The 15,187-nt window shown below is 38.6% G+C and overlaps 1 protein-coding gene across 11 annotated transcripts in view; it reads right to left on the bottom strand.

Moving 5' to 3' along the window:
- Positions 1–15,187, bottom strand: part of Alms1 (ALMS1, centrosome and basal body associated protein) — a 100,387-nt gene that overhangs the window by 49,874 nt on the left and 35,326 nt on the right. For 10 of the 11 annotated variants that reach the window (NM_001106604.2, XM_039107348.2, XM_039107353.2 and 7 more), the window contains 2 exons: positions 14,605–14,738; positions 9,642–11,425 (listed from right to left, as the gene is read on the bottom strand). In NM_001106604.2, the coding sequence (NP_001100074.2) occupies positions 9,642–11,425; positions 14,605–14,738 (1,918 nt within the window). The remainder of the gene's footprint in view (positions 1–9,641; positions 11,426–14,604; positions 14,739–15,187) is intronic. The other variant, XM_039107355.2, reaches the window with a different exon arrangement.

Below are 15,187 nucleotides of genomic sequence, written 5' to 3'. Positions count from 1 at the left end.
GGAAAGATAAGCCCAACTCCTAACCCCAAGTACAGGCTAGAATAGTGGCTAGACCTCAAGGAATATAGCCCAGAAAGTGAGAAACCCACCTACCTAGTGAGCAAAAATGACATCACATTATACTTGTGGGTGTAATCTCCCCTCTATCTGATGTAAGGGTAAATTTCTCTTGTGGTATTTCCACAAATTTAAAACTTCAGTCTGATCATGAGAAAACATCAAACTGGAATGGAGGCTCTATTCAGCAAATGTCTAGTAGTCCTCAAAATGGTCAAGCTCATTTACAAACAGGAAGGAAGGAAGGATTGCCATATCCCGCAGAAGGCCAAGAGATGCTTGCATTGTCATAGCAAAATCCACAGGCTGTGTGGCCTTCAAACAAAACTCACTGATTACCAGTCTGGGGGCTCAGAAAGCCAATGAAGCAGTGAGATTCGTTGTCTGGTGAAGACCTACTTTCTGGCCGTGCGTAGATGTTGCCATACTTCCATGATGGGAAAGGAGTCTTTGGATAAAGGCACTAATCTCATCCATGAGGCACACTCTCTCACAACCTAAATGCTTCTTTGAGGCCGGACTTTCAGACAACATCATACTGGGGATTAGAATTTAACATGTGACTTCTGGAGAAACTAAGTATTTAAACCACTACGTTCTGTTTCTGGTTCCCAAAATTCATGTCCACACATACATATATATTCATTCCATCTCACTAGTCTTAGCTCACTGCAGTAACAACTCTGAAGTTAAGTCCAGAGCGTCATCTAAGTACCATCTTCATCAGAGGCAGTCAATGTACAGTTTATATGCAGACAAACTGTTCTCCAACTGTGAGCCAATGACATAAAACACAGTATGTCCTTCCAATAGGACATTCTCGTTCCAAAAGGGAGAGAGAGAAAATGAAATCTCAATCTTAAATCTCAAGAATGATCTGACCTCTGGTCGCTGTGACTCCGGCAGCCAATGCCTGTGGGGATTCTCCCAGTGGCCCTTCTCTCAGTGGCCCTCTAAATCACATCACCACAATGTTACTACATAGCACATACATGGGGTCCTAGAGCCATGCCTGAGATGACAAAGGAGTGCAGTGACACAGAGTATAGGACAGAAGATCTGTGGGACAACATTGAGCAATAAACACAGATGCACAAAGACCTGAAATGTCTCCTTTGAAATTATGACCCCAAGTCCCTGCACTCTGGATCATCAGTGGGTAGGACACCAATAGTATCTGAAATGCCTTTGGATATATTTGTCAATATTCTTAGTGATAAGAACAGATCTGGCAGATCCATACTTACTCTATCAAATGGCCACTTGGTCATACTACTAGAGTTCTCTGCCAAACACACTTTCTCATTTTTATGATACAGAAATGTTAAATACTTTCCAATAAATAATATCTACTTCTATTCATATTAAAAATGTATCATTAAATCATTTCCTTCATTGCAGAAGAGGTGGTGGGAAAAATGTAAGAGCTGGGAATGGGGAGCAGGGCTCTGAAATATTCTTGGACCTAACAGGACCATTGCACTAAAAAACCATGGCACCTACACAAGACATGTACAGGTTCTAATGTGTCAGTATTATAGCACAGACAGAGAACAGGCCCACTCCTCGATGAGACACTATTAGCAAGCAATTAGTAGCTGCTGACTGTGGAAGAGTTAACTTCCTTTCAAGGTGCAACCATTGCTAGTTAAGTTGCTAATGATCCGACTAATAACTGCACATGCGGGGGTTGGGGATTTAGCTCAGTGGTAGAGCGCTTGCCTAGGAAGCGCAAGGCCCTGGGTTCGGTCCCCAGCTCCGAAAAAAAGAACCAAAAAAAAAAAAAAAAAAAAAAAAAAAAAAAAAAAAAAAAACTGCACATGCGAAATAATAAAGTAAAATCAACATTTTTAAAAACTTATTTTTCTTATTCTATTTTAAAACCAACATCTAAGAAAAGCTAAGCTGTGCCTTCAACACTTTTCTTAGAGATTTCAGCTAAGTTCATCACTTACAAGTTTTCTCTTCCCAAAACCATTATGTCATCTAATGTTTTCCTAACTTACATATTGTTTTAAAATCTAGAGTCGATATATGAGAGAAAGTTAAATGCATTATCTGTGACTCTGCATCTGGCATGCTTCAAACTTAGATCTCTACCTCTACTCATTTTCCTGCAAACGACTTAACTTCACATTTCTTCATGGCTGAATAGAACTCCATTGTTTATAGATAGTATATTTTCTTTATTCATTTATCTCCTGATGAACATCTAGTCTGATCCTGTGACCTGACTACTGTAGGTCGTGCAACAGTCAGCATAAATATGCAGTTTTCTTCAGTGGTAAGCTGCCTTAGCTTCCCCAGGACTATTCCCAGGACTGGTAGAGGCACAGCATATGGCATCACAGCTTTGGTTTTGAGGAACTGCCACACCACCTTCCACACCAGCGGTCCTAAAATTTCTATCCCCACCAACACTGCTCCTTCCCCCTGCATCCCTGCCAGCCTTTGTTTGGTTTCTTGATTTCAGCTACTCTGACTAGAGTGAAATGGAATCTCAGCCTAGTTCTGATTTGCACTTCCTGATGGGTAAAATACCAAGTATTTTTCCATGTATTTATAGAGCATTTGTATTTACCATAGAAGCAACTAAACAAGATGTGAAATATTGGCAGGGTCCATGGAAGAGACAAAGGCCACTGATAAAATACGGATTAAAAACCAGGAAAACCTAGCTGCAACACACAAGTCCTGATTTCTTCATCCTGGCAAATATACTATGAAACTGTAACATAAGAAATAGGAGAAGCTGAGTGGTTGCTAGAAGGAATTCTACATGTATATTTTCTATAAATATAAAATTTTCAAAAATAAATTTAGCTACTTTTGGTGGTACTTTTCTGTAACTCCAAAAAAAGATAAAATTAAAAAAAAAAAAAAGGAATAGTGTGTTGTATTAGAACAACATGAAGAATATATCCAAAACATAGAAAAACTATTAAAACTCTGTATGTGAATAACCATCCTATCTTAAGAGTGAAATGCTGTGAGTAATCATTTTATATAGCAACATAATAAGTCACCAATTCAACACTCCCATTCAACAGCTCAGTAAACTTAATGATATGCAGAAAGTGTTAATAGGCAGGAAAAAGTAGAAAAAAGGTAAATGAGTCAAAAAGTAAAAAGCCATTTCTTTGGTACTGGATAATATTATGTATACAAACAATAAAAAAATACTATATAACCTCAGAATAAAACTGACTTTTTAAATTGCCAGATATAAGATCAAAAAATACTTAAAAAATACTTAAAAATCCATTAAAATGTTTCTATCATAAGTTATAAATTTAAAATATAGATATATCATACATGACACTATAAGAGTATCAAATGCCTAATGAATATAATAAAAGATGTAAGAACTCTTAATATAGGAAGAAGCTTAAGGATGGCCTTAAAAACATCTCAGGTTTTAACTGTAGCTGGAGATCATTAATCCTACTAAAAAGGGTTTACTGTGTAGCGTTGACTATCCTAGAACTCGCTCTGTAGACCAGATTGGCCTCCAACTCACAGTGATTTGCCTGCCTCTGCCTCCCGAGTACTGGAATTAAAGATGTGCTCCACTAATCCTGGCTTTAGCTCTTTGAAAGTTTTTTTTTTTAACATTTTATTTTTATTTTATGTGCATTGGTGTATTGCCTGCATGTATGTCTGGGTGAGAATGTCAGATCTTAGAGTTACAAACCATTGTGAGCTGCCATGCTGGTACTGAGAATTGAAACCCAGGTCCTCTGAAAGAGCAGTCAGCTCTCTTAACCACTGAGCCATCTCTCCAGCCCTCTTTGAAAGTTACTCTGTAACTTAATATATAGGCCAAGTTGGCTTGGAAATTATAACAACCCTTCTTTGGCCTCAGCCTCCTAGATGCTGGGATTATGGGCCTGAGCCACCACATTCAGCTTCTCAGGACTATTTTTGTGCTTTCCTGTTACGCTATGTTTATTTCAAATGAAAAGGAAAAAGCAAATCAGCATCAATAGCCAGGGCTCATGGCACACACCAATAAACCCAATATGTGAGGCAGGCTGATTACAAGTTTGAAGCAGGCCTGGACTATAAGAAAAGAGTCTATAAGAACAGAAAGAGACGAGGTGTGGTGCGCATCTTTAATTCCAGCGTTTAGAAGGGAGAAGCAGGCATATTTCTTTGAGTTCAAGGATTGTCTAAATAAAAAAGAGAGAAGAAATTAAAGATAAAAACAGTAAATCATAAACCACTCAGATAAGAAAGCATGATTCTGTATAGGTATAAATAATAAACTGAATTTGCTAAACACCAAGATATTTATATAATTTTAAAGAACGTCATAAAACATTTAACTACAGGGAGAAAAGAATAATAACAGTAGTAACAAGTAGCTGCTACTACCTTACTAAGTAATTCAAGCGATGGTTTTCAATCACAGGACAAATTAAAGCTATGTAACATGATATAATGATGAGAGTCAATATAATTCATCTACATAAAGTAACAGATAAGTAACCAAAAGAATCATAAGAAAACTCAAAGAGCATTTCACAAAATAATTGTTTTATAAAATCTAAAAAGTTTCAATAAGAAAATACTAAAGCCAGATGGGGCAGAGCACATCTTGAAATCTCGGAATTTGGGAGGCAGAGGCAGGCAGACCTTTGTGTTCCAGGCCAGCCTGATCTACACAGTGAGTTTCAGGATAGCCTGGGCTACATAAAGAGATCCAGTCTCAAAAACAAAAACAAAAAAAACAAAAAAACAAAAAAACAAAAAAACAAATAAAAACAAGAAACCACTGAAGAAATAGCTTCAAAGGAAAGGACTTTAAACATACATGATAACTAATACAACAAGTAATTTTGAATTATTTCTTTTACTGTAAAAGACACCAGAAGAAGAAAAGTCAGAATGACACTTGTAATAAACTTCAGTTTCAATTCCTGACCCGGATGTTTTCATTGTCACTATATAGACAACCTTTTAAGACAGAAAAACGTGTCCTATTTCATTATGGAGCATGTCAACTTCACAAAAGACTAAATACAAGGAGAACTTACAACTTTCCCCATAATGTTTAACTCAAATACACACACACACACACACACACACACACACACACAGAGAGAGAGAGAGAGAGAGAGAGAGAGAGAGAGATATGGGGGGAGAGTAATGGGGGGAAGTAAAGGGAAGGACGGAATGAAAAACCATGCCTGGAAGTGTGCTCATATGTTATCATGTGATATGTTCCTATTGTATGTCGACTAACAAGCAGACAAATATAGCAAAGGGAAACACAGCAATGACTCACGTGACCAGCTAAACTGGACTGCTCTCTACCCCACACAGCAACATCAGAACATGCAATCTTTTCAACCATAAACTGGTCAAAATAAAAACATCACAAAGCATTTTGAATGTTTAATAGTCGGTGAGGTCATTTTAAGTAACTGCTGTGACTGCAATGCAATCAAGACACACACAGCACCAGTCAATGGGGCAAAGAAAAACCTGAAAACCACAGTTAAGAACTCTAGGGCTGGAGAGACGGCTCAGCGGGTAAGAGCACCCACTGCCTTTCCTGAGGTCCTGAGTTCAATTCCCAGCAACCACATGGTGGCTCACAACCATCTGTAATGAGATCTGATGCCCTCTTCATAAAAAAAATAAATAAAAATGTAATAAAAAAGAATGCTAAAAATTAACAAAAAAGTATAAATTACATTATTTACTCTAAAGAAGGTAAAAAACAAAAGATGCAAAATGTAAGACAAAAGAGTAGAAAATAATGAAAACCACTAAAGCGGCTTCCAAAACCCTTATTTTTAACTGTTAACAAGAATGACCTCAGAGAAAGATTACCAATATCAGAAAGGGGAGGAGGAGAGCTAATGCCACAATAGGATATCACATGTCAACTTAGAAAAAAAATTTAAAAAGCATTTTTCAAAACACCAGAAAAATATATAGTCATATTCATTAAACATTAGAACTAGTACTAACAACTACCCTGTCCTTGACAATGTCATTAATTCCAAATCTTCAGAGTACCAACACTTTCATAAAGAATTCCAGTTCAATACTGGAAAGCTACTCACGAGTGAGTGTTTCTCCTGAGTACAGCTGTAAAGATCTTTAAATATCAGGTAACCACATCAGCAGAGGCTTCCATAAATTAAGAGTGCAGATGGCAAGCTCTACAACACCCACAATAATAAAGAGTTTCCCTCTGTTTCTGATGTTTGATCACCAATTTCCTTTTTATGACTTTCCCTTCTTTTCCACTTTGGGTCCTTAGCTGGACAGGTTGGCAGGAATGTCTATGCTTTCCAGTACGAAACGTAGGCCCTTCACAGTCATCTGCTCTAGCTATGAGCTCAATCCACTTCATTTGCTTTGTGCATGCTAGCCCAGATCTGCTTACAGACAGATCTCCCTGAAAATGTTTGTGTGAATGAGAAATCTCCTTTGATGTTCTCTTGGTGTGAAGAAAACAATACTATGAATCTATCTCATTTCTGCCAAGGTAGCCAATCAACCATGAAAAAAAAAAATTAAAGATGTCTATAAAGGATGAGACAGTTCAGTGGTTAAACACCTACTGCCTAGCCAGAGGACCCAGATTAGTTCACAGCACCTACACGGTGAGTCACAACCATCTGTAACTCCAGGTCTGGGGGATCCAGCATCTTCTTCTGGCCTCTGTGTGCACTGTACACATATGGTATACATACACACATGCAGGTATAGACATATATACATACATGCATGCATACATACATGACAAAATAATAAAATTTTTAATTTAAAAAAATGTCTTTAAGACAGTTAAAGGTCTAAAGACAGTTAAGGAGGTCAGCATTTGGATGTAGAATGCCCCCAAGGTGGTTCCTAGCCGTAGAGGATGGCCACTGTTTTCGGAGGCTGCAGACCCTTTAGAAGGTGGTGCATCACTAGTGGAAGTGGATTGCTAGGGAGCAGGCACTGGCAATTGTAACCAGCCCTACTTCCAGCCCTAGTCTCTCTTCTCTCTGGCCTGCTGAGATGTAACAATTCCCATCACATCCTGCCATCATAATTTTTGCCACTTCCGTCACTGTGCCTTCCCCACCATGATGAACTGTATATTCCCAACCCAGCCAAGAGAACCCTCTATCCCCGACATTCCTCTGAAGGAAGTATTGCTCCTCTTCCGTTCATTTATTCCTCTTCTTAATGATTTACACCAGCATAGACTCAGTAATAGCTCTTTCACACTTTAAGATGTAATTTGGTGCTTAAATTACTCAGTTTCTGAGATCAGTGATTTCAGAGTTTTGCCCCACTCCTACTCCAGCCCAGAATCAGCCAGTTCTCTAAAGGACTCTCCTGTTTTTATGTAGGGAGCATAGGATTTCAACTGTTTACAAACCCTGATGTAAGCTCCAGATCTGCTGAGCTATTACTGTATGTCATTGCTCGTAATCCTTTTCACTTACTTCAGCTAATACAAATGGTACCAATAGGTTAGACTGGCTGGCCAACAAGCCTCGAGAATCTCCCCCCTCCCCCTCCCCCGCCCCCCCCCTCGCTGCAACCACAATGCTGGGATTACGCATCACATGACTCCGCATGCCCACCCTGACCTCTGACTTTTTCTAGGTCAAGGGTACTAGCAATCACACTCAGGTCCTCATGCTTTCAAGGCAAACACCTTTTCAGCAGCACTGCCTCCCTATAGACCAAAATTTTTTTCCTCTAATTTTCAAGGTTTAAAACCTAGGAATTGAGTTAATGAGATTTGTAAGTTTAAAGTGTAAACATGAAGCTTAGCATTTACTAAATTCTCAATAAGTAGCATCTCTATTAGTTCATACTTACAATAATTTATTTTCTTGTTTACAGCTTTATCTCAATTTTAAAGAAACTCAGCTCCAATAAGTTGGCATTTAAACCTTGAAGGGAATAATGAATGCTGTCCACAAATCTGTTATACTTTTAACTTCTAAATATTAAAATAAAGTCCATCACTTCATATGATGTATAATACTCAAGAGAGAAGTTGACACCTTCAATTTCTTACCGAAGTCCAGTTCTTAATTACTTCAGCTTTGTAAAGGACCTTTCAACTTCTCAGCACTTTCCTTCACAACTCCCAACAATGTCAAAGATACTAAATTATTTGTCCAAAATTGTGGATGAAAGAAAGTTACAAGTAGTGTTCAAGAATGTGTAAAACACACACACACACACACACACACACACACACACACACACACACACACACACACACACGATGCGGGAAACGAAGTTCTTGCCTTGTTAAGATGAACTGCTGCTGAACAATTCTCCTCCTACCAACATCATTTGGCATAAGAGACACTGTTAGTGTCTTGGTTTTCCAGCCAATCAGGGAATCAGGATGTCGTGAAGACTAAATGAAACTGTGTATCAATGTTATTCATGCCCGTAGATTTTGAAAAAACACTTCTTCCTCCTTCCCAAACCCTGGGCTTTCCATTGTAGTATGCTACCTTCTCAACCATTTTCATACAGGTAATTCTTTCTCATTAGCCATAAAAGACTTATAAAGGTAAAACTAAACCAGCGATGAGTTACTAATGACAAGTATAATTAGCCTGTTCATGAATTAACCTGTTCATGAATTTAGTTTCCATTCCTGTAACACGAGGTAAGGGAGGCTTCTCATCTAGGAACATCATAATCATATGCATAACTGCTGGGCTGGCTAAAGTGCTTATATGCCAGGATAACACTCAATGCTATAAAGTTATGGGGCTTTAAAAGAAATCTCTTGTAAATACAAAATATAATAGAGAAATCATGAGCTAGAAAAGAGAGAAATATATGCAGAGTATGCAAGCAAAAATATGGTTAAGCATGACTGAACTTAACTGGATTGAGAAATGACTGGATGTGTTTGAGGGTATTTGCAGAGTTAATTATATCATGACAACTCTGATCTAAGAATAGCTTAAATTGGGGTTGGGGATTTAGCTCAGTGGTAGAGCGCTTACCTAGGAAGCGCAAGGCCCTGGGTTCGGTCCCCAGCTCCGAAAAAAAGAACCAAAAAAAAAAAAAAATAGCTTAAATTACTGATAGATTCAAAATATAAAGAGACTACTGGGATGTAGAATTGATCAAGGTGGGAAATAGCTGGGAGAAATTAGATTACTGGGGGTATTTGAGGCTCCTCCACCTCATCCTCTTGTAGCCATGATATGATATTGAAGAAAACAAACATCAGTTGACCTCTTTCCACACTTAAGTTGCAAGCTCCCAGGAACTTCAGTATATCTCCAATATAAAAATAAGTAGTCATTGTACCGTGGGCTGACCAAACTTTTCAGTTTCCAATTTCTTACATTTGATGTCAAATCTTACAAAAAGTCCTTCCCATGTTACTTCACATTTCACATTTACATCACCTTCACAGGTTCCCTTACTTACACACCTCTTAAGACCGCTGTCAGACCAGTTAGATCCAATCTCCTACAAAGAAATGACACTGCCCTCCCCCAACCCCAAAGTCTTTCCATTTGCTTAACTGTTTAAAATCCTTTGTTACAAATCCCATCAGTTTGCCTGTTATCACAGTGACTCACCCATCTGCAGGTACTGGAGTCCCCTCTGGTTTGGAATATTCTTCCAAATCTGAAATGTTCACTTGTGTTTGCCTTGAGGTTACTATCTGGCTATTCTGAGGAGGTGTGGTTTTCAAGTCCTGAGAAATAGTCTTACTATCTGGAAGAGAAGACTCTGCGACTTGCAAGTCCAGTGGAGATTTAGGTCCTAGAAAAACTAAAGATTCTTGATCCTGTGCTACTGGTTTACAGGTCAGTAATTTGGAGGTTGGTTCCAATGACCTTGAAGATATAATTCGAAGATCAGAGTTAAACTCACTATTAATCCTTGTTTTAGAAGCAGGATCCAATGAATGAAACCTTTCGTCTAAGGTTCCACTATCCAACTTGGAAGGAGTCTTGGGACAAAGAGTTATGCGAACACATGAAAGTGCTTTTCTACTTGAAGGTGGAGTAGATGCTGCTGTAAAGTGGTCAGGGGCGTCAGGGGAGACCATATCACTGACCTTGGCTTCAACATTTACCATATTAGAAAAGTATGATTGGGGTATACACTGAACCTCTTCTACCTCACAATCCTGAACTGGAGAAAGAGGATAGTGCTGTTTTCTCACGTGGCCATCTACACCTGGAGGTTTGCATTGCTGCTGATCAGGAAAGTCAGAAGGGTCTGCAGCTATGTAACCCTGGCACTTAGGGAAGAGAGAGTAGTCTTCTCTCATTTCATGATCATCTACATGCTGGCCTTGGCTTTGCTCAAAGAATTTGTGCTGCTCAAGAAAAATGCAAGAAGCAATGTCTAGACCAGAGGGAGAAGGGCACTTCCTCATATGAAGATCTGTGTGTGGGGTGTGGCTTTCTTCTCCTTGCTCAAGAAAAATGCAAGAAGGAAGATCAGGAGTTAAAGTTACATTCTTCTCTTTTACCTCAACTGTGGAAATTAATTTGTCCTGCCTAACGATGGTATCGTTACCAGAAAATTGAACTCCCTTGAAACTAACATTTGTACTGACACTGGGTTCAGAATGGCTAAAATTAAAAGCTGATCTTTGTAAGAGTTTTCCTTTTTGATTAGAATGCTCAAAATCAACAGGTAATTTTTGTCTTTGCCTACTACTGTCAACTAAAATAGTCACTGGTGTGTAACTATGCCTTTGAAGTGATGAAGGGGACGAGATTTTCTGTTTAAGATCTCTAGGAGAAATCTGCTCTTCAGGGATATGAGGCTTAAACACCCCTAAAGATGGCCCAGTACACTGGCTACCTGCAGTAACATCAACCTTAAAACCAGAGGAATCAGAAATGCACTTAGAGTGTTGGTGAGAAGAAAAAGTGATGGAAGTGGTGAACTGCTTCTTGGGTTCAGAGGGCAGTATTTCAGAAGAGGAAGAAAAATCCATTTCTTTAGCTGGCACACAAGTAGGTTCTATTAATTCTGATGGCTGGGGATCCATGTGTTCATGGAATGGCATTCCAACACCCTTGCTAATTTTGATGTCATCAGGTACAAGTTTTTCAAATGGGGGATGACTCTGTAACTGAAAGGAATTCCCTATTTTGAAATGGGGATTGCTCTGATCTATCGATCTGGAAAGGTTGATGTGCCTGCCTCTCCATGATGATGGGCTCCGATGTCCTCTAATCAAGTCTGAAGGATCAACAGATCGAAAAACACAATGGCAGCTGTCTGGTCGTGGTTGTTCAGCAGTAAGAGTCCTGTAACATCCTTTCTCATGGCTCTCAATAATAATGTGACCACATACAGCTTCAGGCAAACATCCTATTCCTCGTGGACTCTGTAAGACCTAGAAGATATAAATAGGTTCCCATTTAAAGTAATCCAATAGTCATATGTTGATTAGTTTAATATCCAAGCTAAAAATGACCATGAGTGTTATTTTCTCCGTCTATAAGACATATCAAAGAAACAGGGAAAAAAATGGAACTTTACAGAATAAAATGGTGCATGATAATGAAGAACACTTAGGAAATCTTTTAAAATTGTTCTACTTGGGGCTGGAGAGATGGCTCAGTGGTTAAAAGAACTGACTGCTCTTCCAAGACCAGCACCCACATCAGTTCAGTTCACATCACCCACATTAGGCAGGTCACAACCATCTGTAAACTGAGCTCCAAGGAGTCAATGCCTCTGGACTCCAAGGGCCCCTACATTCATGTACACATGCCTACATGCAGACACAAACATATATACATACTTAAAAATAATAAAAATATAGAGGTGTGGTGATGCACGACTTTAATTCTAGCACTCAGGAGGCAGAGGGAGGTGGATCTCTGAGTTGGAGGCTAGCCTGGTCTATACAGCAAGTTCCAGGATAGGCAAGACTATAAAAAAAAACTGTCTTGAAAAACTGATGATGATGATGATGATGATGATGATGATGATGACGACGACGACGACGACGAAGACGACAACTTTTGTGGCTTTATTTAAATAAATTATTACTAAAAAAGAACACATACATTCATATCAAACAGATACAAAAAAAATTCAAAATTCAGCAGTGGGACTATGGGTAGGTCAGCTGTACAGTGCTTCTCTACCATATATGATGGTATAAGTTTGATCCGCAGCGTAACACACATATAAACAAACAAAAAGAGACATAAAAATGTCAATAAACGTTCAACATCAAAAAAGGGCATCCCTGTGAATTATTCTTGAATCAAGTATTTAAAGTTATTTGAAATAAAAAAGGCCAACACACAAAAAATGCATGCTATATGACTTCATTTGATGACATTCTTGACATTACAAAATACAGAAATGGAGATCAGACTAGGATCTGAGGAGTGTTACAGAAGAGGTGGGGGTGCATGGATGTAGATATTATACAGAAGGGCGGCCCTCACAGTTTATAAATATCAGTTTTCAGTACTGACTATAAAGTGAATGTCATAACTGGGGAAGATCATTAGAATTGTGCAAGACATTGGCTGGCATAGTGGTGCATGCCTTCATTCTCAGCACTTGAGACAGGGAGGCAGATCTCTTGTGAATTCCAGGTTAACAAGACCCTGTTTCAAAATTTAAAAAAAGAAAAACCTGGGGTTGGGGATTTAGCTCAGTGGTAGAGCGCTTGCCTAGCAAGTGCAAGGCCCTGGTTTGGTCTCCAGCTCTGAAGAAAAAAAAAAAAAAAGAAAGAAAAACCTTTGTAGGGCATAAGAAAGTGGATACAGCAGGACATACATCGTCTCTCCAGACCATTTCTTACAGCTGCACATAATGCTACAATTCAAAACAATAGTTGGCTTTAAAAAAAAAAAACAATTAAATACACAGAGTTACCATTTTTTAATCTACAGCTTCTGACTAGCCTGGAACCTCCTGACACATCACTGGGAAATAAATGCCTTAATTTGAGAAATATAAATTTCCCCCACTTTCAAAACTGGAAATCATATATTGACACTCATCTAATATGGATTTCTCTTTCTCAGTGGCATACTTCTCCTGTGGCATCTTTCAAGTTTTCATAATAAACAAAAATTTATAATGATCTTTCCGCATTAAAAACTCTTTAGAGGGACTGGAGAGATGGCTCAGTGATTAAGAGCACTGACTGCTCTTCCAGAGGTCCTGAGTTCAATTCCCGGCAACCACATGGTGGCTCACAACCATCTGTAATGGGATCTGATGCCCTCTTCTGGTGTCTGAAGACAGAGCTACAGTGTACTCACATACATAAAAGAAATAAATCTTTACAAAACAAAAACAAAACTCTTTAGAGTATTGGGAAGCAAGATGACCCAGAAAGTACAGACACTTGCTGCCAAGCCTGACTCAGTTCAATCTCCAGAACCTATATGGTGAGAGAAAAGATGCAACCTTCTAAATTGTCCTCTGACCTTCACAGGCATGCTGTGGCACCGTCCCCACAAAATTAATATATGTAATTTTTTTCTTAATTCTTATTGCTTTAGTACCTGCCAAACATTATTTTTAGACTATTCTTCCTAAAATCTTATAATAAGCCAACATATTGACAGATGTGCAAGAGGTTCTTTTTTTTTTTTGAGGTTCTTTTTAAAAAAAACAAAAACTACTGTAAATAGCAAAAACAGTATTTAAGTGTCCAATAGGGATGATGAAGGGAAAAAAAACATGGTATTTGTACAGAATGGAACACTACCCTCATAAAGAATGAATACATCTGCTGATTTTCTTTTTTATGTATATGAGTGTTTTACCTGCATGTATGTATGTGTACCATAGGAATACCTGGTGACTTTGGGGCCAGAAGACAAGTGTCAGATTCCCTGGAACTGGAGTCATGGATGGTTTCGAACCACCATATGGATGCTAGGAACTGACCCCTGATACACTTCAAGGACAACAACTGCTCTTAACCACTGAGGCATTTCTCTAGCCCCACATCATGTTGATTCTATGTAAAATTCAAAAGCATACCGGAGAGATCAGAAAGTCAATACATGTCAAGATTAGAAATAAAGATAAGTCTAGGGAAGGAGATCCAAAACAAAGGCCTTTGTCAGGGGTGGGCAAGTGCTGGTTTGATTTGGTTTTTGAGATACAACCTTGCTAAATATCACAAGCTGGCCTTGACCTTGCGAATCTCTGCACTTAGCTCCCAAATACTAGGACTAAAGTACGCACTACCACATCCAGTTTAATGATATTCTGTTTCTAGAGCTAGAACACAGGAAACACAGAGTAATTCTTTATACATAAATGCTTCCATTCAAGAAACATTTCATTAAAGGAAAAAAAAGCACTATTAATTGTAAAGATGAATTGGCAAAAAGAACTCAGTTTTACTACTGTGATAATTTTGGAATGAAGCAAAACTTAAACAATTTAGTCCTTTAATCTTAACTTTTAGAGAACTAAGACTTTACCCCAAGATTATCAGCTACTTGGCTAGAGTCATCAATAAGTCAGAGCTCAAATTTCTACTGCCCTCTCTTTCACAGTTTCAGTTTTCACCCCTAAGTTTTATACCTCAGACACGTGAGTTGTTCTTCCATGACCAAACAACTTTGCCTTTATCTCTTCTACTTTCCTCCTGTCATCTTCATTTAACTCTGAAACGGGGTATCCATAGTCACGTCCTAAATTGAACTTTAGATTCCAGGCTGGAGAGAAATCACAAAACAGTTGAGATTTAAAAACTGTGAAGCTGGTAATTTTTCAATGACTATTCAAGTAAAGAAACCCAGCAATATCTGCCCCTTAATGCCTTCTAATGAAGATACAGAAGTCTCAGCTCCTCCTGCACCATGCCTGCCTGGACGCTATGCTCCTGCCTTGGTGATAATGAACTGAACCTCTGAACCTTTAAGCCAGCCCCAATTAAATGTTGTCTTTATAAGGGTCGCCTTGGTCAGGGTGTCTGTTCATAGCAGTAAACCCCTAATAAGACACAGGGTAACCCTGAACACGTGATCTCTGTGCCTCAGCCTAGTCCAGAGATTACAAATTTGAGTCACCATAAATAAACAAAGAGTCTAAGTGTTTTAAACTCTCTCCACAGAATCATCTCCAAAGAAGCCGATCTAAACACGGTATTTAAGTCATTAATTTT

The sequence above is a fragment of the Rattus norvegicus genome, chromosome 4, assembly GCF_036323735.1.
Source record: "Rattus norvegicus strain BN/NHsdMcwi chromosome 4, GRCr8, whole genome shotgun sequence".
Taxonomy (NCBI): Eukaryota; Metazoa; Chordata; class Mammalia; order Rodentia; family Muridae; genus Rattus; species Rattus norvegicus.
The sequence above is the reverse complement of the archived record's forward strand: the minus strand, read 5'-3'. Positions and strand labels throughout refer to the sequence as shown.